Genomic DNA, 23,623 nt, shown 5'->3' with positions numbered 1-23,623 from the left:
AAAAGCATGCCTGAAACTTTGTTACCTTCTTGCCCTTTCTCTGCCTTCTCTATTTGGCTTCCAAGCACCCCGGAGCTGCAACCATCAACCAATGTTTATACTGTGCCTCCCACAGCAATCAGACTAAATCTGCTAGGTGTCACTACAGTGGTGCTCCCAAACATAGTTTATAAAACAGGGTCAGTTATAAATATGTTATTATTATATGCAATCTTACTCTGAACTTCATGGAGAAACAGCATTCTCAACACCTGAAACTTCCCAAAATCCAGGCACAGAGACCACATTATACCATCTCTAACATGCACTCTCCTCCATGACTAGCTCTGGTTGCTGTCCCCTCCAGTCGCCTTGGGACCATACAGTGCTGCAGGGCACAGTTTCTGTGTTCAGCAGGGCTCAGGGGTTGGAAACAAAACTGCATCCTACACCAGAATGATGATGGTGCTACGCTGGGTGAGCTAATGAGATGCCACCCCACACTGCAACCATGAAGGGAGGCAGAGCTTTCTAGTTCTAAGCAAACACCCTACTCAGGGGAGCAACCGCTCCATCCTTAACAAGTTACCTTTGATGTCCACACTGCCCCTAAGCACCACGCTTTTCTTACAGTAAGTTCAGTAAATACAATATGCTGAATCCTAAATTATCATTCTTAACTGTAGTGAGGTTGTATGTAATAGTTCCTTATTTAATTTCCCAGACAATTAAACAACAACTTCCTGAACACTACAAAGAATCACATAAATGCTTTTATACTTCGAAAAAAGATCACCGCATCACTGACAAAAGCCGTTCGCACATCGGAGAGCAATACCCAGCACACTTTTAAGTGCTTGAATCTGACAAGTGACTCTTTAAATGGTTTTTAAGTCCCAAAGAAAAAAATGTTGTCTTTTGACAAATGGGGAAGACAACGATAGTAAGTTCTTAAGTTTTAAGGACAGCAAAAAACTCCCATTCTCATTTGTACCTTATTAGACAGGAGAGAATCCCAAACATCAAATGAAAAATCAAGAAAAGTCAGGCCTCAAGTAGATCTGCTTCTGCAYCCTCTCAGCCCTGCAGAAAATGTAGTGTGCCTTTCCCTTAATTAAATATTGTGCCTGTTACTTTATGCAGCTGTGCATATTTGTAAAATTGCGTTTTTTCTATGTGTTTTATTCACGATAAATTTAGAAATAAGGTTTAAAATGGCAAAGCTCACATTTTAAGTTTCAAAGTCAATTTTCAACTACAGCAATTGGAAGTAAAAACTTYGCTCTCAGATGTGGATTAAAATGAAGACAGTTTTTGTTGGAAACTGCTAGATGAAAGCTCAGCTGAACAGACCATTAATCATCAGCTGAACTGTAACCACATGCAGATGGTAACAAATATTGTCATCTCAAGCAGAATACTACAAAATTAATAAGGAAATGTAGTTATTTCACAATGAAAGCTTTCTGTTGATATGAATTTAACAACAACAAAAAAAAGATAGTTTAACATCAGAAAGAGATTCCTAATATCACAGCTATTTTAGATGAATCATGGAATATAATTATAGCTACATGCCCATTTCCCCAAGCAGAAGCCAAAGACTTCTGCTTTGTTTGTGTGTTTGGAAAAGAGACATTAAACCATTGCCGGATAAAAAAACAGTAGTTTTGTTGAGCCTGTATGAATTTCAAACCAATTGATTTCTTATTTGGGTTCCTCGGAATCAATTTAAGTTAAGTGAAAAGTCACAAAATTCAATACCAAGTTTTCTCAGGGTGCCCTACATATTAAACTTGCTATCTAAACTAAATAAAAAGTGAGAACAAAGGCAGCTAGCATGTTTAGCTCACAAATCCATACATCTGCAGACACAGGAAAGTAACGTGGCCAAGATCCCTTCCCTGAAGACAGCAATACCGCTAATGCAGCGCGAGTCCACCGCCCTGTACTACGCTTCTGGAGCCGAAAMCCCCCCGCACGGCCTGCTGCACACAGAAAGGCGGGAGGAAAAGAGGAGCGTTTCCTGAAACCTCACCTTCACTTCAGTATTCTTAAAAAGGAGAACAACTCAACACACCAAAAAAAAAAACCCAAAACTGAACTTTTCAACTTGTTTCAGCTTGTTCCCACAAATTAGCTAAGACRCTACGAGTACTATAAAATAATAAATGTTTAAAACAACAAAGAACTTTAAGACTATGCTGGTGTTGGCATGTAAACAAACACTACATGCAAATGTTTGGGAAGTTTTCACTTTTAGATTGAAATCCTCTAATGTTTGCTGGTTGTACTACATCATGTAATATTCCAATTTAATAGCAAGTTTGCCATTCAGATAAACTGCTTCAGAACCTTGATCTCCATTACTCCAATGATTTAGAAAAGCAGCAATTTTATGTGGAGCAAAAGAGAATTAGCTGGTTGACAGGTTTTTTCTTAACCTACTTTTGAACTCGTGGCAGATAACAGGTAAGAAAATAGCTAAATAATGTAATATAATTTTATGTCAAGGTAACTAAAAACGCATTTAAACACATTTTAAACTAATACCAAAACTAGAGAGCTCAAGGTTAATTTTTCTATACATCTCTATATTTCAAGCACTTTTTATATAGCAACAAGAAGACACATGACAATTCATTTCAGAATGAGAATATCAGAAAAGATCTATGATTTAATATTCACTTGAGAAGTCCATAACCACATTTCTTGTCACCACATCCACCCTCGCAATTATGCTGTATTATTTTATTGACGATGTCAAAGTTATACAATGAGTGAAGAGCTTGCAAACTTCAGAAGATGGGTTTATAAATGATGAATTGCCAAACTTTGTAGATCTCTGTATTTTATGTATTATGATATTATATTGCCATTTTCCCTTATATGAGTAATAGTCTTAAAAAACGGGAAAATAATCTGTAAAATACTTCATTTACCATGTAATACAATCAGGATTATAGAAATTTCTATCTGGTTTGAGCTGTATATATCTTCTAGAAATTAAAATTAAACTGTCTCTATTATTTCTACAGGGCATCAATAATATGCAATTATGCTACCTTGTTATTGCAATGCACTTCATATTTTTATTTTTTCATTTTTCTTGCAAATTATAATAATTGTTTCAGCAGTCCAAGACCAGTGCTTATGAAATAATGATACAAATGAAGCTGAACTTTAAATTATTTTCCAAACACTTCTGTTACTAGCAAGTAAAACAGCCAGCTCCAGTCTTATTTGGGGAAAGGTTGTGTAGGAAACATAAGTTCATCCTGAAAAAGTGAATCAGCACGGGAGGCAACTAATTCTGAAGCTGAGATTGATATACGACTCCTGAAAAGGGAAAGTTCCAGCTTTGTCTATTGAATAGGTCACAGAATCAAGTCAAAGAAACTTAAAAAAAAGACCAGGATATGAAGAATTTTCAACTGAATTTTTCTGACACACACTTAACGTATTTCTTGCCATAAAACTTAAGGAAGAGTATAACACTTTCTTATTTAATAAAATCTCCAAGGAAATACTTAACTTATTATTAACTTTAAGAAAAGGCCAAAGAATTAAGACAAAAATGAGCACAAAACTGGAAACTGATTTTACCGATAAACTATAGTAACACATTCTGCACAAAGAATTTAGTAAATTATTCAYGAGATCATGATTTTTCTGAAACAGAGCTAGAGTTCATCCACTGTGAGATTTATGTGACAATGCAGCACAGAGAATCAAGCTGGAGAACTGGAAATTTACACTTGGAAGAACTGGGCTAATATGATTTTATTCTCTCCTCTTTCTCCTGCACTGTATTTCATTTCCTTTTTTAGATAACCAAACAGTTAAATAGCCCTGGAGGATGTAYGCCTATCTGTACCACAAACCTTCAGCCTTAAGCAAACTAAGCTACAGCCATAACAGGTCCTTGGATGAATGATTTATGGAACAACCAGACCACTAAAAACTAGGGACACGCTGTAAAAGCTCATATTCTATTAACAGAAGCTCAAACTGGAAGATGGGAATCCTTATGGAGTTACAAGAGACTGTTTATGCCTTATTCTTCACTAGGGCTGCAGAACTGTGGAGAGACGGACATTCACGTTATTTACTTTCAGGAGCTAAYACGCATGCTCTGAATCAGCATTCAAATCATCTGCTTTGCTCTTGCAGAACTCAGGTCCCTTCCGTGGTCTGCTCAGTTACAATAATGACAAGACACCTAAAACAGAGTCAGAGTAGCACCTGTTGACCGCAACAGAAGTGCTCAACCCGAGTCCTACAAAATTAGGAYATCAGTCTGCCTTTATAAATCTAGCTTGAGTATACCTTTCACAATGAATATACTTATCAATATAATAATCTCTCTTTCATGATAGTTTGCTCTCAGTTTTGCATAATGTAGTCTTGTTTGCTTTGCTTTAAAATGCATTTACTGTCACCTAAAATACATCTCTGACCTCACTTTACTGTGCTCACTTTGTCCAACTCTGACTTTGACTCACTTTGGGTAATTTCAAGTGACAGTAGTCTTTTCTCCCTTCTTTGGCACCCTCTCTAGAGTACATCTGTTATTAAATCATTAATTTTAAAATAATGTTACTAAACCAAGAATCTACACTATTTTTATTCAATATGGCAGGCAAAACTTATCTATTTTGTACATGATTGGAGCAGCCACTTCTTTCTTCACTCTTCATATAATGACAAAAGTGATGCCAGTTTCCAACAAATAATAAATAGAAAACTAATTCAACTAATTCAATGGTTAATATAACACAAGTGCTTTGTACAGCATCAGAAATACTTGTCTGTAAGAATATATATAATTTTCTGTTCTCAAATATTTTAGTTGTTTTAAGAGTAATTAACCAAAAAGAAATGAAAAAAACCTCTCACTTACCCCAATATTAAAAGTCCCATTAAAATAGTCCAAATTTGCTTGAATGAACCAAATGTTGTTTAAACCTAGTTCATCACTTCTGTCTTTAGCACGGATCAGTGACAACTCCTTATTTTCAATGAGCACCACCTAGATTTCACACACAGGAAAGTAAGGCAAAAGTAAACTGACAAATCAAAATACATTACTAATAAGCACATAACTTCGTAGTTCAGTTGAGAAAACTTCTCCAAATTGTTTGTGACAGGGCTTGAGAYCTCCTCCAAAGTGATCTAGCAGGGAACCCAATAGAGAGTGAAGGCATTTAAGACATACCAATACCAACCAGATGGTAAATATTTTATGTTTTCCTATAGGTACAGCTTTCATTTTCTTTAGGAAGCACCTCACAACATTTGGGATTAAGCTAAAAAATCTGCAGAGGTTTTAAATTTAAATCTCCTCTGCTGCCCGGTGTTTGCTTCCGTAGGTTTGATTGAAGACTGGATGATTCAACTCTACTGCTACTTTCTTGACTTCTGCATCAAATTTGTTATTAGGATGAAGAACCATTTTCCTCCAAATCAGACAATTTTGAATTGCTCCCCAATGACAACCAAAAGCTTTAAACTCAAAAGGGTGTATCTGAAGGATAAAAACACCCTAGAAATCTAGTTTTCTAAACAAAGGAAAGTCCAAGTTACTGGATAAGGCAGAACAGAAGTAAATAGGGTATATGGGGAATAGTCCCTGTCCACCAYGTCCTTTCATGAAGATGCTTGCTTCCAGCCAACTCAGTAACTCCGAGTGAGCCTCGGTGGTCCCTGGGGAATTCTTCCCCTCCTCTCTGAGGCTTGGCTGCCTGCTCCTCCCTGCAGAGTCTTATTATTTTCACTGGTTCCCAGCTTTGGTCTGTAAGTGCTCTGGACCTTTCTCTACCTGGAGAATGTCCAGGAGCATGCCTAGGAAAGGTGCAGTCTCCCACTCCTTTCACGGGGTCCCATCTCACCCAGTCAGTTCTCAAAGCAATGTAACACAATTATGAACAGAATGAAAAAAGCAAGTAATGTCCATCACACTGTTCGATGTTCTTTCAGAACATTTTCCAGAATAACTGTGATATATTGTTTATGTTAAAAACAGAGAACTATATAAAACCAATATAGGAAAAAAATCTTGTTTTTCTACTAATATAGGAAAAAAAAAGAAAAGAAAGGTGCCAGGCTTTTTAATAATTACCAGAAATCATTCTCTTTATAGAATCTCTTAATTTTATCTTCATCTCTRTGACACAGCATTACAAAATTAGAAGTTACTAGTAAATTCTTCTGGCATATGATACCTTTCTTCTAGAAAAATTTTACATCAGTCTGTGCATTATTCCTTAATTGGGCCTGTTGAGTCACAGGCAGAGCAAAACATATTAATTACCAGTACTAACATATAAGGATAGCTTCTTAGGAATTTCTAATAGCAAACATCTTAACATGTTATTTCCTTATTCTCCTTTATTTGGGGTCCACTAGGCCACATCTGAAATACTGTATCAAGTTTTGGACTCCCAAGACAAGAATATGACCGAGYCCAGTGGAGAGCCACCAAGATGGTCGAGGGCTTGGAGCGCTTGTTCTGTGAGCAGCAGCTAAGGAAACTGGGCTTGTTGAAGAGACAGTTTCGGGGAGGGGACCTAATAGCAGCCTGCCARTACCAACAAGAAGGTTATCAGGAAGAYGGAGCCAGGCTCTTTATGAAGGTGCATGGTGGGAGAACAAGATACAACAGACATAATTGAAATGGAAGGTTCCGAACTGATGTAACAAAAGAAATTTTCACCACAAGGACAGTYGGGCATGGGACCAGGTTGCCCAGTCATGTTGTGGCACCTCCATTCTTGGAAGTTTTCAACACCCAACTGGACAAAGCCTGATCCAAATTCAGTGTTGGGCCTGCTTCGAGCGGGAGTTTGGACTGGATGACTTACTGAGGTCACTTCCAGCCTGAATGGTTCTCTGATTCATTGTATTGTTCAGACTATATGAAGTCCCCACGAGGAAGTCYGGGTCTGATCAGCAAAACTAGTTTTCAATAGTGTTTGTTAAGTGAACCCTAGAGTTTACACTGCAAGCAGCTGGAACTGAATAGCCAGCCACTTGGTCACTCAAAGCCKGAAGTACAAGACAGCTTCTTTCAAAAGGGCAGAGAGCATATACTGGCTGAAGCTGGTGGAATTACATGGGGACTTACGTTGCTAATAAGCTCTCAAAACCATTAAGATCATGAGAAAATGGGAGTAGAGACACTGCCAGACATTAGGCTCATAACAAGGGTTTCATCTTCACACTAACTTTACAATACAAGCTTAAGATCTTTGTTAGAGAGGGATAAGCTCACCCGTGCACTTTAACACTCTAATTAGATGCTTTGCTGAATCAAAGCATACCCAATTAAACGGTTGTACACTAAAGSAATCTTCTTTCTTTTCTTCTTCATTTTTTAAGAAGTACTTTTTTCTAAATTCTCCTTCTCAGGGATGGCATCTCCTCTTTTCCCAACTAATGTAATGTGATAAATACCTTTACATATGCTAATGAAGAATTTCTCACTAGATCATAAGACTTAAAATTAGCAGTTACGTCTTCATGCTTACTCGCCCTGGATGCATCCCTTTTCAAGATGATTATCAGAGATCAAAAGCTTACACTGTCTGTACTTCTGATTTAGAACTTACCTGACATGATGGCATCATGTGAGCAAGAACAATTCCAACATGGCCCTGTGAAAACAAAAATAAACAACAAAAAACAATSTATAAATCACTTTTCAGTGAACCTGTTCTTGACCCATTTCAGGCTGAGCATCCCATAACCAGTGACAGAACCTCTGAAAGCAGCTAAAATTTCAGAGCTTGGGCTTTTGCTTTGTGGCTGCATCCTTCAGGAACTGCAAAGATAAAGCCAAAAGAAATTGCATCTTGTAAAGAAAATATACATTACCCCTCCACTGCAAAAATCCACAATCACATCTCCAGGCTTAGCAAGCTTTTTCACCACCGCTACCAAATTATTCAATTGCTGCTGTTTCCTCAGAGCCCGGTCTCTGGACATCTTTCCTGGGGATGACAAAGAAAATGCCTAACTAGTAATCAGCAAGTCCCAACATTGATAATTTTAAATGACTCATAGCAAAGCATTGAAAATCCCCAAATTTATGGCTGAGCCAAAAAAATATGGCTAGAAGACTTRGACATCCAAATCCCCTCTAAGCTAAATTCACAAATACTTGGAAGAGCTTTCTCTATACCTTAGCATATYTAAAATTTTATTTTCCAGCTGTTGCTGTTACTGAACCCTTAGGTACAGGCTCTTCTAAATTGAAAGCAGTAYTAATATAATATAATCAAAAGTGTGTATGTTCTAACCCATCAATATTTCAAACCAATGAATCATAGTCAGAAATAGAGTTCAAACACATTCACAGTTCACTTGCCAAAATAAATCCCTACAACTACCTTTAAGCATCTTGTTTTAGGAAGTTGTACTCTTTCTCCTGTCAATTTTTACTTTTTATAATAAGCAGCCCTCTTTATCTGAGTGACTATCTATGCAATAAAATGCTTCTCAAAGTTGACTAAGAATTCTGTGTAGCAAAGTCTGGCTTCTCATCACATCTGTAGYGCAACCAGAAATGGAAAAACAACTAATTTCTTTCAAACGTGTTTGGTAAAGTCCAAAATATAGCTAATAGAGTGCCAACAGACCTATTTATTTAATAGACTTTTTGTTTGTTCAGGAAGCAGAGTTTGACGTATGTTGATAGTAAAAATRCATCATTCGTAAGCTAATCTTTACAATAAGAAAAAAGGTGCCGAGACAACTCTTTTGAATGAGGTTTCATGAAGGAGGTTTAGGTGCACCAAATAAGCTTAACATTCTACTTTCTCTGAAATATGAACACAGTCCCTGCTTTGAGCACCACATTATATTTGAGTATGGCAGAGAAATGCTTGGGCCAGTAAGCGTCCACTGCTCCAGTTTTCTATGAATTTCTTTGTTAACTTTGTCCATTAAAAATACATTTTTTTCAGTACTAACAGRAATAGTATAGAACTAAAATCAGTGAATTTTCCTGATTACTACAAAACCAGTTCAATTTTACCCCATAATAAATCACATTTATTATACAGTTTATTAAATATCTATCCTGAAAGTTTCTTATTTTGTATCATATTTTATTATAAACAACACTTCATTTTACAAATAATCCATTAAATTCAACAGACTCCTCAGATAAAATTATCACTACACATTGCTCTGTGTGGAACCAAAGAGGATTCACTTTTCAAGATATTACATTCTACTCTGCCAAGGCAAAGAAAACGAAAAGCGACACCAAAATGTAGAGGAAATAAGGTAAAAATCACTCTGCAGTTACTGCACAGATAGTCATCTAAATAAACAGAGTAACAATGTTTAAAAAAACATTCCTAGGTGACTGCACTGCATGGTGACATAYTGAAATGTTTACTACTTCTTAATGGAAATTAAAAGATTGAACACAAACTCCAAACATACCAAAATCCTATTCCCCTCATTTCTTATCACTGTTGCAAATCTAAAATAGTAGTTTTTATAAAAATAAAACTACTGTTACCTTTCTGAAACAATCATTTTTACTCCTTGTGAAAGATACTACAAGRGTCCTAGAAATTTAAGCCTTCTAATGACAAAAATGCACAGAAGTTCTGTGGATATGAAAMCTTTACCAAACTATGCAATATAATAATCTCCTTTTTAAGGAATCACCTCTTTCACCTGAGAGAACATGCTAGGAAAAYCTTTTATTAAAGTTTCTCTACTGGAAGCCATAACTCCTCTTGTGCACCAAATTTCTATGTGAACTACTCCATARCTTGCCTCAACTTTCACGCCTCTGTGATACGCTGATGTTCAAATGTTCTCAACACCTACGATTTTAACYGAGTCAATGGAAGATGCAGACTTTCCAGCACGTGTGAAATCAAGTGCTGTTAAGGTATTTGACAAGGAGCTTGAAATTCAATTTGTGAGATCAAACCCATCATTTGAGGTAGACAAGTATTGTGACACTAATACCTGCGGAAAATCTGATACCTGACGAACACACAAATACATACTGTGCGTGCATTTATATGTATATGTGTACACACACACACACACACACACAAGCACATGCCATAGTGGATTGTTTGGGTTTAAAATAAGTAGCTGTTGTCATGTCCGCAGGTTTAATTCCACTGAAGCTACCTGGGTCAAAAAATGAAAAGAAAGAAAAAATCTGATTTACATTCGTCAGCTACGTCCCACACACCTGAAGTATATGTGTGGTAAGGGGGCATGTTTAACAGGAACTTTTATCTTGATAATACAGGCTGGGGTCTGTTTTCATGAACCAACAGATCTTGCAATCATTGCTTCAATTATTTCAACTACAACTGATAAAGTACTTAATAAAAATAGTTGTTGTTCCAAAACAAAAAAGGAATGACTGGACGCCTTCCCCTTTTATGGAGGTATCAAGTCATGTTTGCACTCTTTTATCTGATAAGCAATCGAGCAGCCAAACAMGTACAGACCTCTCAACTTGTACAGCTTCCTTAGAAGCCCACTAGAAGCTGTCCATGCAGAATATCRAGGTTTGGCTACGACTACACAGCAAGAAGAGGCTGGCAAATCTGAGTTTGTATTAAACAACCTAGTTTGGACACCGACAGCAACACAGCTATGACAGCTCAGCATTTAGGGCAGGTTAAACCTCTGAAACTTATCCAGGTTCCTGGATGCATTTTGCAGCACCTGAGCTGCTGCTAAAACAATGCTACTTTATAGCATATACATATATACATTTACTTTGAGTAGAGACTCAAGCTACTAGCTCAAAATTAGGTAGGTTTATCTGTATAAACTACAGACACACTTCTACCTACAGTATAAACCCCCCCTTCCGATATGCCAGTCCAGAGCTAATGGACAGCAGCAGCAACTGCAGACACAAATACCAAAGAGTGGTAGCAGGGATGTATCCCCTGATCAATACTGAATCAAGTTGCAGGTGCAGCTAGAAACAGAAAAATAGGCTTTCTAAAGCACAATAAAAGCATCAGTTTTTTCTTCAACAGAGTTCAGTACGGGCTTGTCCTTTTAAGCTCAAGACAGCCAAAGTACATAAGAATCCCTTGATGAGAAAAACACTGTGAAGACAAAAGGTGCTTAAGCATTTGCCAAAGTGGGTTTGAACACAGCAGAATTTGCCTCAGAAGCTTAGGTGGCTTCATTTAYGCTGAAACTCATTTTTTAAATAGGGGATGGTTCTCATGAACATTATCTGAAGAAAACCTATGGGTTTACTTCAACCTTCACAAATTTTCTTTAATTCAGTGAAAACAAATACTGAAAGTTCTTAAAGCTCATTCATAGTATAAAGTTGCAAGCTCCCCTGGTAAAAGCCTTCAAGAATTCAAGGCATCCTGAGCTAAAGTAATCTCTGCAATTAATTTAATGGGATTTGTTGTAAATGCCTTTTTTTCCCCTGGTGACTTTTGTATCACTCTCTTATATCCACTTTCCTCTTCAATTTTCTTAACTATAAGAGTGACCAGGCAAACAACTTTGTTTCCAGTTCCTCCCTCTCGACACACTTTACTACAAATGTTCTTCTGAACCACTTCTCCTGCCTAACAGTGAGGGACAAACCACACTTGTCAAGCAACAAGTGGCACAAAAATTCATGCACACACATGCTCTTACTTCCCTATCTGGCTTCCTTGTTTTTATTGTCCAACCCTAAGGCTTTCCCGAGACATCTGAGATTTATTAAGACCAAGTGTAATCCCTGAAAAACAACACCAAATCTTCATACTGTTCAGAGTCAGAAAATAGGTTCGAGAGTCAGTAAAGTCAGAAGTAAAGCATTAACAGGTTTCATCAGCAAAGTATCTACTCCTTAGTCTTCAGTTAGAAGACCTTCTGAATATTAAACTAATAAGTACCTAAAAAAATAGCCTATAGCCTTTAAAAACCTCTCCAAAAGTTAACTCTTCACTGCTACCAGCAAACAAGGCTTCATCCCCCCCTCAATGTGAAGATAAGTAGTAGCATACATTTCCTTAAAAGACAAAGAAAACTAAGCTCAAATCAATAGGTCTTTTGTCTACTCCTGTATTTTGAGCCTGGCAGCTAGAATTACAGAAACGCGGAGCACTGTGACACAGCCCATGGAGAGTGTTAGCACGGCTGGTCACACCAGTCCTTCATTGCAGCAAAACAGCAGTGAATTCAACTAAACCACCCACGTCTAAAAATACTACCACTCACTTAGCATTTCTCAAGACCTATAAAGGTAAACAATGCTAATTTTTGTCTTCAATAACAATACGAGAGAAGGTACCATTGAAAGTTCAGCCCTACAAGGCAAAATCTTTAGAAATGTGATCTTTTCCTAGAATACACTGAAAGGCCACTATAAAAGGCTTTGCTCAACTTGTAAGAACTCAGCTGACCTACTGCCATACATTCCCAGAAAGATCTATTTTTATTTTTTATTAATGGTCACAACCAAAATATTTCTTCTGGATTTGTAAACCTAAGATTGCTGTTAATTCAGCCCTTGTCAAGCAGCATTTCAAAGTCTCTGTGGCATTTACAAGTCTTGCATTTTGGCCCACAGAAATATAAAATTTCAGCAGGCAAAAACCTGTTCATTAAACTTGAAAAGCTACTAATGTTTCCTTAAATAAGCAAAACACAAATATCTCTAAGACCTTAACCCTTTTTAACTTTGAAGTCATAACACAGTATAACATAACATACAGCTACTAAATACATATAATACATGATGCATAGATCCTATTAAAACTTATGGTAGAATATTGAATACTTTTTTTTTTTTTTTAAGCAGAAGGCTCTTTTTATTAGGTACTCCATAAGCTTCAGCTACTGGACTCAACTGATTCTGTTCTTTTCACTAAAACTCAGAGTATATTTATTGCTATAAATTTATTAAGGAGATCTAATCTTAGTACAGCCAAAAGGCAAAACCTAAAAGTCATATAGTTTTATTATTTTATAAGCCAAACAAGTTTTTCTGAAATCTGAGGTGTTTTTTTCCAGTGGTTCCTTACAATAATCCAGCATATTCTAATTATTTCTTAATACTCAGCCCATATCTCTTTCACCTTGATGTATCTCCTGGCTACACTGTTTTCACTGGTTTTGATGGTGGGGGGGGGGAGTCGTGGCTTTTTGTTTGCTTGTTTGGGGGCAGGGAGAGGAAAGTGTTGGGTTTTTACCGCCCACCATTTTTTTTAAACATAAAATATTTCTCAGATTAATATAGCTGTACAGCAGTTTCCAAGCAACTCTTAAGACAAAGAAGAATTTAGACAGATGAAACCTGCCAGCTTGGCTGAGGTTTATTTGTAAAGAAATATTGTTCCTAGTTAGAAATAACAACATCTTGTTACAAAGAAATCTGCAAAACAAGCAATAAAGGTAAATTTATGCCATCAATTAGTCAAACACAAGCAGCAGAGACAAAGTACGTRCAGTAGTCACCTTGGTTACTTGAACAACATCCTCCTCCGACTTCAGCTGCTTTAAGCAGCCACTTCAATTCAACGGAAGTGCAGGCTGCTGCTGGAAGCTGAAGTTCAGCCCTCCCGTTCTCCAGCCCGGGCCACCTTGCAGCTGCCCCCTTTCACTGYGCTGACCTGTCTCCCTTCTGTCAAGGAGGAAAATTATTAGCCTCCAGCCACATCGGTTTCCTACTCTTACCACATGACCACAGCAGAGCAGTGAGAACAAGTAGTAGGAGACAGGCCAGACCACTCTCAGCAGCATCTACGAGTATGTCAGGATAAAGACCCAGCTGAACGACAGCCTCAGATAAATGCCACATCAAAAACCACAAACTTGCAAAAAAGACATGAGAGGCAAAGCATATCTCAATCCTCCTCTCCCTCCCACTCCTGTTTCATAAAGAAGGAGGGAGAAAACACTGTTAAAGCAAATAGGATGACTTGTCTTTTTTGAGCTGTACTTGAATTCAGCGTAGCTAATATTCAATTTGTGCTTTTCATGCTTGGGCATAACCCAAAGTGGGGGACCTGAGGAAGAAAGTGCGATTGTTGAGAGAGGAGTTTGATCCCACCCTCTTATCAGGAATTGAGCATCTCCAAATTAATATAAACCTGTCTATYTAAAAGCAAAAATCTATGTTCTTCAGAGTATGGCTTTAGCTTCAGGAATAAAGCACGTTCTTACTCCAGGGTGGGTGTAAAACTATTAAGACAGCAAAACATCCCTGATTCATTCCTCATGGAAGTACAGATCACAGATCGACACTAACGCTGGCCTTGCGCCAGTCAGGCTCTGTATAAATCATTTTCCTTGTATGTGATCCCTTATTATTGAAAAGCTTTGTGAGATAATTCAGCCTGGCTGTTTGCGGTAACACTGTACTAAAAGAAGCGTTGGTCCCTGGAAGTCTGCCTCTCCTTTACAAAGAACGTTCTCCTTTACTAAGTGCATGAAGGCGAAGGGTCAGATTCTGAGCTCCAGCGTGAATGAAGCATTCAAAGTCTGGCCTTTAACATGTAACTCAAATGAGCAATTTTGAAGAGCAGTTTTGTGCATTTTTTACTACTTCACACTGACATACAGGACAACATAATTTGTTAGCAGCGAGCTTTCTTCTTCGTCTTGAGGATCCTCCTGCTTTCCTTTGCTAAAAAAAATAATAAGAAGGGGACACCTAAATGCAAGAACCAAGTACTTGAATCCATTCAAAAAAGGTAGCCTGATCCAGACAGTGGTCCAAACAGTGATCCAAACAAATTCAGTTTGACATGTTAAATGAAGTTTTATAAGCTTATGAAAATAAGAGAGAAGCAAGGCTCAAAATATCCAAGACCAAGAAATGCAAAAACTGCTGGATCTGGTCATAAAAGTATTTCTTATCGTGTAGGATATTGAAACTGTAGGAATTGACACCGACAAAGGCAACATCAGTTGAATTCTCAAAAAAAAAAGCTTCACCATTTTTACATTTTCTACTACATCAGCTTCCTTTAACAATCTAAGAAAATTAATTTGCGCAATAGGTGGATTTTCTGAATAACTCTCACAGAGCAGTAAATGGAATCGTTTAACACAGAACAGCTCTGTAGAATTTTAAAGTAACTATTTAACTAGCATTTTCATTATAATGAGGAGATATTTCTGGGTTGTCATACCTGCAGCAATGTACGAAGATTTAAGAGTCAAATACACATTTAGGAAGACCAGGGAACAGAATCATAGAAACAAAAATGACCTATTTTAGAGCATCACAAAATATCAAATGGTCCTGCAGCCAGAACTCCATGATAGAAATGGTGTTTAACCATAGGGAAAATTTTTATCAAATCTCAGTTTTTTGTCTTTCATCTTTCTGATCTTTTTGCCTTTCCAAGGCCYTCCTCCCTCCTAAGGCATATGCAAAAGGCACCTTGCAGGTGGGGAAAGTATATGCTTCTTAGTTCTGCAGAGGATCTCATCCAATTATAATCTGAAATAAAGAGAGAGGGCTCAGAGATCTGCAAAGACCACTGAGGGTAGTAAATGCTCAAGCCATTTCACAAAACGTATCTGCAAGGCRCAGCAGAAAGATGCAGTTACACTAGGTGACCGCAACCAAACTGGGCTGTGAACTAGAAGCGATTCAGCCCTGGCAGCACAGTGTTAAACCTGAGCTCCTTTGTCTCTAATACTGCTTCGGGGGATCCTTGGCTGGTTTCTTGGTAAGGTGCTACTTCTGCACCACAGGGAGTAGATTTTGCCCACTGCTTATTCAGGTACATCTCCTAGAGCTATACTCCATGTTTCCACAGTACACGCATGCCCCAGTTTCCTCCTTGGTTTTTCCAGGYACTGTGACACTGTGCCAGAGAGCAAAACAGCATTTTAGGGTAGAAAGAATTGTTTTGTACTTAATACAGACTGCTTGTAACCATCCTTGCACTTTCTTCTCGTGGCTATGACCAAAGCCGCCTTTTGGCCATGACCAAAGCCTTCAAAGTATAAATCGCTTCCTCTGTTGAACCAGGTATAAATCCCTATGCAAAACCAGACTAGGAAAAAGAAAAACTTCACTACTATTATCAGCAAGGGACAATATCCACCATCCTTTTCTCTAATTCTAGAAACAATATTAGATGAATCCTAAGGTACAGGCAAAAAGCAACTTGCAGGTGAGAGTTGAAAAACTGTTTGCTTGACAATATTCAATATAAAATGTTAGTAAAGCATAACTTTTTAGCATTAACAGTGAGCAATCAGCTGCCTCCTAACCCTCCTATGTAGATGACTCAAAATAATCTATTTCTAGTTTTAAATTCTAAGACAAATACAAGCCCATTCTACTATATTTAATTTATTTGTCTTGTTTGTTCAAAGAGCCTAAACTGTATGTTCAATACAAGTTTAGATATCTTGGTGTTAATACTGTCTCATTTGCTTTTCCTTTACTTTTGGAATTGCTACTCTGACCTTTATTACCACATGTTGAATATGTAAAAATACRTATATATGTAATACATATAATACATAAATAGTGCTTATAAGACATAAAAATGTATTACATTTTAAGCAAAAACAATGCAGATATTCAACATTAGTTCATACATACACACTAGAAATATTCCAATGTCTCATTTTGTTCTGCTTGGACTTTCTGCATTGGCTTAACTTGATTTCCTTTTAAATCATTTTTTCCACCGAGTTAAGTTCAAAAGTAACTGAGTGGGGTCAAATGCTAAGAAATTCAAAAATCTGACTCTGATTGTACAAATATTTTCTTAATTCTGTGCGAGAATTTTAATGCATTAATCCTATCATGGAATATCCTAGGAACTTCTTTATCACAGAGATAAGCAAAATGAAGAATAAGTGAGTAATGAAAACTAGCAACATTCACTAAAGACCGTGCTTTTTTTAAATTGTTCTCCACACCTCCCCCCCTCCCCTTTTTAAACCCCCTCTTCATTCACACTTGGAGAAAGCAAATATCAGCTAAAAGATTCAGGGAAAATACTATTTTATATTTCTGGTTGCAAATGAGAAAATAACTCTGTTCTTCCCAGTATTTAGTACCACCTTAACATTTTATGAAATTATTTATTATACAGTATGCCTGTTTCAAGCAGACAAAGATATCYGGCTGCCCTGAGAATATTTTTATCAATAGAAGTAATCAGCAGCCAGATTTATCCAAACAGTTCTGTGGAAGGCTTTTTCTGAGTGGATGTTTATTACAACATATTCTGGAACTATGAAGTTTGGAAATACCCCAAAGACTTACATGCCTTTACTTGCTGGTAACAGGGCATATCAATGCTTACTTTTTAAAACATGCAAGTAACACGTACATACCCCAATGTCTACAGTTTCATACACTCCTAAAAGCAGCAGTCYCTACTTAAATGAAGAAAATTATCATTAGCCTTGGCATACAGTCTATTTACCTTTTGGTATTAGATCACTGGATATTTTCATTGTTACTTTGTTTTTATTTTTCTTCAGTTCATCCCAACAGTAATTAGATCTTCAGTAAGGGTGTTTTGGGKTTTTTTTAACCTCTGATGAGGATCGTACAAACAAAGGGGTGACAAAATCCAGCATTTGTTGCCTAGAGTCTTGTTGTAACTAAGAATATACTGCTGGTCTGTGTTTTACAATTTAGAATGCATTCTGCAAACACCAGTAAGTTTACACACTAGAATATTCCTGGCAAGTGTAAGAGAACTCATAGCATTCATGAAGTTACTAATATGCATACATGTAGAAGAAGGGCCTTAGTGTTCACTTAAAAAAAAAAAAAAAAAAAAGGCAAAAAACCCCCACACAAATAAAGACCATAAACTACCTTGCTGGACAATGTATAACATGCACTTTCAGTTGACAAATAAGGCCAAGAAAAAACTTCAGAGTACACATAGTACACATTATTTTTCACTATATAAAAGCCTTTATGATCAAATGCGGTGATATTTTAGCTAGTCAGGAGAGTAGGGGAAGAGAATGCTACGAAGTGTGGCTTAAAACACATAAGGCAATAACAAAAAGGACAGGAAAGACGACTGAACTCCACAAGAACATTCTACTGTTTTTTAAATAGGAATCCCTTCCTGCTGATCTGACTAACCAATCTGCTCTTTATTAAGGCAAGCTTTGTAAAATAGTTTTATCACTTCAGGCATAAAAACCCCCTTCCTCTCACATCCCCTACTTTGGTGTATTCTGAACAGGCCAGACAGCTATGAAAACTGACCTTTGACAACCTAAGCAGGAATGTGGCCGGCTTCCTTCTTTGTGTTAGATGAATTTAAACAGCAAAACTCTAAGTCATCTTTACAAAATAAAGATCAACAGATGCCAGTAATAAGAAATGAAAATTAAGGCTGGGCTCCCCTTCAATGTAACTGTATTCTACTTACAAAAGTACTTTTTTTCAATTGGCACATTCAAGACTGATCTAAATATCCAACAAAAACCAATTCAGACAAAAACAACTAACATCATTTTTACATGATGATGCCAACAGCAATCTTTAGAAAAATCTTGTATCAGYCCCTCTCCAAAAATATTAGATTAGTTCCAAAATTCTGAGCTACTACACATTTGAGCTAATCAACATTACATTCTGTTCATCTACCTCCTGATTTTGAAGCCTACTCACATTCATATTTTCAAACTATTTTTTTCAGAATCCCAGAGGCTATGGAACTATTTTGTTTTAAAATGAAAGCAAGTACTATTACACAATCAYGGGATTTCAAGGAAGATATCAAGTACTGTGGCATGACAGACTAGTGAGAAAAGAYAACACTGCGTCAACCCTTCCACCACCTAGTTTTCTCCCTCTGTTCTCCCCTTTCCTCATCTGCTGCCTCTCATTCACTTCTCTTTTCTCCTCCCTCCCCACCTTCATCTTTCTCCCTTACCTTCAATTTTAGGGTCAAGATGCCATGAAGACAAGTCAATGTGTTCAGAATGCATCAGCATTTGTTGGTGTTTGGAAAGAAAACCTCACAAGYTGACCCAGCTTTGAGCATTAAGTTGGACTACATGACCTCCTTGAGGGTCCCTTTCAACCTGAATTATCTTATAATCCTATGAATAGGTTATGTTACAGGTAGTAAGAGTGCTAAACACCTTGCTCAAAGAGTGGGTGTCAGCGCAAACACAATACGGCAGACAGATTTCTAACAGCTTTACAAAAATGAAGTTGCTTCAAATTTACACCTTTACAAGTATGATCAGAAGGAAACCCAGTGATCCTGGGTTCCAACTTCCATATCAAGACGATGTCCATCTCTCTATTTATTTGCCTAAGTTTTGTATGAGCTTACTGTTAAGACTGCAAAAATTAACAAGCCAAGTAATCCATAACCTTTTGTATGCAGGGGTTACATTAAACTGAACCCCCTCTGTTATACCTTATACTAGTTCAAAAGTCATAATCCCTCCATAGCCCATTTTTATTAAACATCGAAAAGGGTATTAGTTTTTAAGCAGTTTATGCTCTAGAAAAGGATATAACTTTTAAGGAGAGACCCTTTTATAAACTATTGGAACCCGCTTCTGCTCTTACCAGCAACATCAGTTGCAGCGAATAGCAATAACATGTTTGAGAGAACAGAAGTAACTAATAGTGAAAAAAATACACACACATAGGACTCATTAGCTGATTTTTGTTTTAAATAATAATAATGAAAATATTTCAAGTATTATGCTAAATGGCTGTAAAATGTTCCCATTCAAAATGCACTTAAATTCTTTTCTTAAAGCAAGTAAATGAAATAGATCTGCGATAAAATAATCAAATACAAATAATAATCAAAAGGTATATTGCTCTTCAATCCTTCAGACTTGTTTTTAAACCTTTTTATTGGACTTCTTGGCTTCTTAAAGCCAAAATTAAAACCATTGGTGTAGAGCAACAGGTTGCCATTCTTTCAAGGATGGTGCACTAGAATGTTATTTTCCAAATTCAACCACAGATAGATGATTCTGCATCTCAAAGATCAGTGTGTTGCTAATCAGCTGACTAGCATTATCTTGTTCTTTCAAAAAACTGTATTTGTAGATACTGTATTTTTAATACTCTCTTATTTATGGTGAAATACATCAGTATGAATACAAAACCAATGCACTAATTCTGTCCTACTGAAAGCCTCATGCTTTCTTATTTTACTGAGGTGAATTTACCCCAAATTTAACTTACTTAATATCAAGCATATATAACTTTTTTCTTTCTTAAACGTGAACTGGTATCTGACAAGACTGGGAATACTGATGTTTTAATTTTCACTCAAGGAAGCAAAACTTTCACTGTCTTTCCTATCTTCCATTGTGTGTGCTACTGAATATCACTCCCATCAAATGGTCTCTCCTCATGTGTATTTCCTAAACTTCCCTTTCCTTACCCATTCCCCTCCTCTAGTCTTTGAAGTTCATCTTCTCAYGTCAGGCAGCATCGCTTTTGGTCTCGTTTCTCCTGTCCTCACTGGGCCTCTTCTGTTGCTGCTTTTGCTTTCTATAATCCTACTACACTTGGGCAGCCAGGCAGCCCCTTTGCCTTCATCTTTTGCACCTCATCTGCCCAAACCTGCCTATCACTTACTTATAGCAAAGTATTTGAGTAAGAGACAGGGGAAAGAGAAAAGTAAATATCAGTACAAACCTTAAAAACCTCAAAGAGGATACACAAAACTTTCAGCGAAGAATAAAGGAAAGGGAAAGCAACTTCTGCTGTGCTTAAATGYGGAAAAAGTGTTTTTAGGACAAAGCGAGCACTGTTTTACATACATGCAAGACAACACTACATCTCAGCAGCATCCAGCCTTGTGAGATAGGGGTCTGCTCACTTTCTGCAGAACATCTTCAGATGAGCGAGTCATTGGCTAACAATGAAAYGAGAACCCAATGTACATCTTTACCTCCCACGAGCCTAAGACACTGATTGAGAGTCACTACCTTGCTCAGAGAGGGGAATGGCTAACTCCTGCTGAATTCAGTGCTCATCAGGAGCTAAGAGCAGTTGTCTCTTGCAGAAACATGAGAGCTCCTTCCCCTGCAAGAACCAGAGATGGGCTCCTGTTGAGGTCAGAGCAAGGGCCAGAAGCCCTTGCCATTCACCCTCACAGCTGTTCAGCAGGATCTTGCCTCCAGGGAACCAGCTTGGTTCTTAAGAGTCAAGCCCATTCCCAGTGCACTCAGCAACACAGCAGATGTCCCTTTCTGAGCACCATATGCTGAATATGTAAAATGTTAACTAAGGAAAAGAGCTAAGTGCCTCTGTGCAGTAAGGAGTAACAGCTCACGAGTAGATGAAGCAAAGACTAWAAGACACCTTCTGACCTGTGTCATCTCATTAATTCCACCCCCCCACAGCCTTTAAATAAACAAAAACCCTTTTAAAATACTACGTATAAATTTTTTAGATCATTCTTGTCTCTGGTTTGCCTCTCAATAGGATAAACAATCCTGTTTCAACTATTCAGAAACAAGGGAAGTTCAGTAGGGGCCACATCTGAAAGAATACCTCTAAAATACTTTGCCTGATAAAGTAACACCTTTGCATTTCAGTCATTACAGATTAAAACCCAAACTGCAAAGGTTTTGATGACAGATTAGTAATTCATTGACATTTTAATAAACAAATATCCACATCTTTTCAAAATGTCTGGACCTGACTTCTAAATGAAACCATACTGGTTGCACATAGAAAGGTCAAATTTACAGTCTTCTACTTTGTCTGAGTTACACTGCAATTATCATGGCACATATAGCTTGATCCTGTATAAATCYGGGATTTATGAAAATTTTAGTTGTTGTATAAAATGAGCTTCTCTGGTATTCATATGGTTTATGTTAGTTAAAAGGGCTGAAAAAGCATTCAAGAGTTCTTAGGAAATATTCAGGAATTATATCCATCATAARGTTTTAATTCAGTATTAATACAACTGTTTGACTACTTACGGTTTTCCTTTCCTTCATCTTTTTTTTTTTTTTAGCCCAGTTTGGGGGAGGGGGTGGCAGGGGGGAAATCAAAGCAAACTGCAAGTTAAGCATTAAGCACAGTTAAATCCTGTGAATACCTAGCTAACTAGGATACTTTCTGCACAGCCTTAAAGCAGGTCACCAACTTTAGATAAGTGCTCTCTTTGAATCTCTCACTTATGTCAATATCTGCTTTTGTCAGGTTACCAGTCCACTATTATAAATGCTGATCATCAGCATTAAAGTTCATATAACCTCTAATAAATAGACTTTTGTCATAAGAAGTACACATGACAGACTGAAAAAATGTTTTTCAGTTAGCACTTCTCCTTCCACAGCCCTTTCCTATTCACTRCTTTCTCATCCTTCATATTATGAATGCAACGATGAAAATGAGTAAGCCAAAACTGGACGAGATGCCAGTCCTCTATCTGTAATTAAGTTCTTGTCACTGAATGCTAGATATGCAATTCTGCAGGTGGCGCTCCACAGCTAAGTGTGGTTACCAAGTATTCCTGAGATGTTTGTGGTTCTTTGGGTAAACTAATTTGGGTCACAATCAACATGTACTCTGCTTTTCTTTTGAAGAACTTTGTATGGTATCTCTCCTTAAATGCGCAATCCAGACTGCTTGCTCAGCAACTTTGGCATTTAGCATTCTGAGAATAAAACAGGCTTCGTAACAAGTGGGTTCACAAAGACAGCGCACAGGTACCCTGCAGCCTTTAGAGCTGTAATAGATGTATTATCCACATTAACAAAATAAGGCCTTTTGCAGAATGCACCTGTTCAACCTGTTCCTTTTCCCAACCCACCCTTTCAAATCCTTTCCAAAATAGGTAAAGCACAAATTGATCTTAATACTGACTCTAATGCCATAGAAAACTGACCAATGAAATAAACACAATAAACATCTCCTCCTACTTTGCAGCAGTTAGTGGTTGATTGCTAACAAACACTACTTCACTGAATGCTTTTCAAAAGAAAAATTGTGAAGTTAAACAATTCTGTCACAAACAAAGATGATCAATTTTTATTGAGTGGTCAAAACAATGCAACATGCAGAAAAAAACATTTTATGTCATCAAGTTTAGAAAAAGAAAATATAGTAACTTTCAACAAATTTTAATGCATTTTTGAAGGACTAGGTGTAAAGGAAAATGCCTCTCAAATAMCATGAAAGTTACCAGATTATGCTATATGGGATTTACTCACAAAAACTGTATTTTTAGAAGATTTTCAGCACAAATATAAAATGCCAATTAAACAGAGAAATCTGGATATATCAATTCCGAAAGCTGAATAAASACAGAAAAGATTTTAATTTAATTCCTGCTAATCCAATGTTAACAACACGTTAGGAATATTGCTGAAASGCTACTTGTGCCTACAGTTCTCTAATACAAACAAATGTCTTTTTGACATAAGAGCAAAAAAAAAAGTCTTGCCTTACTGATAGTATTAAGAAAAAAATAACTCCAGTTTGTACAGATTTTCATAGGTTAACTCATTTCGCTAAAATCTAAAACAGAAGTAAAAATCATCTTGAGTTTCCAAGACAATGAATGAATACAGCAGGTACTTCTTGCCTAATCAAAGGCTCTAATAACGAAATAAAGTGCCCCTTTTACTTGTGTGTTAAGCAGCTTTTGGCAGGGTGGCCTTTTGTATTACTCTTACATAGTTT

The 23,623-nt window shown here is 37.1% G+C and overlaps 1 protein-coding gene across 9 annotated transcripts in view; it reads right to left on the bottom strand.

The window, feature by feature from the left end:
- GSTCD (glutathione S-transferase C-terminal domain containing) overlaps positions 1 to 23,623 on the bottom strand; it is an 87,820-nt gene that overhangs the window by 13,812 nt on the left and 50,385 nt on the right. For all 9 annotated transcript variants that reach the window (XM_026078386.1, XM_026078379.1, XM_026078378.1 and 6 more), the window contains 3 exons: positions 7,855 to 7,970; positions 7,590 to 7,634; positions 4,883 to 5,011 (listed from right to left, as the gene is read on the bottom strand). In XM_026078386.1, the coding sequence (XP_025934171.1) occupies positions 4,883 to 5,011; positions 7,590 to 7,634; positions 7,855 to 7,970 (290 nt within the window). The remainder of the gene's footprint in view (positions 1 to 4,882; positions 5,012 to 7,589; positions 7,635 to 7,854; positions 7,971 to 23,623) is intronic.

Source organism: Apteryx rowi, unplaced genomic scaffold (assembly GCF_003343035.1).
Source record: "Apteryx rowi isolate R43461 unplaced genomic scaffold, aptRow1 scaffold_48, whole genome shotgun sequence".
Lineage (NCBI taxonomy): Eukaryota > Metazoa > Chordata > Aves > Apterygiformes > Apterygidae > Apteryx > Apteryx rowi.
The sequence above is the reverse complement of the archived record's forward strand: the minus strand, read 5'-3'. Positions and strand labels throughout refer to the sequence as shown.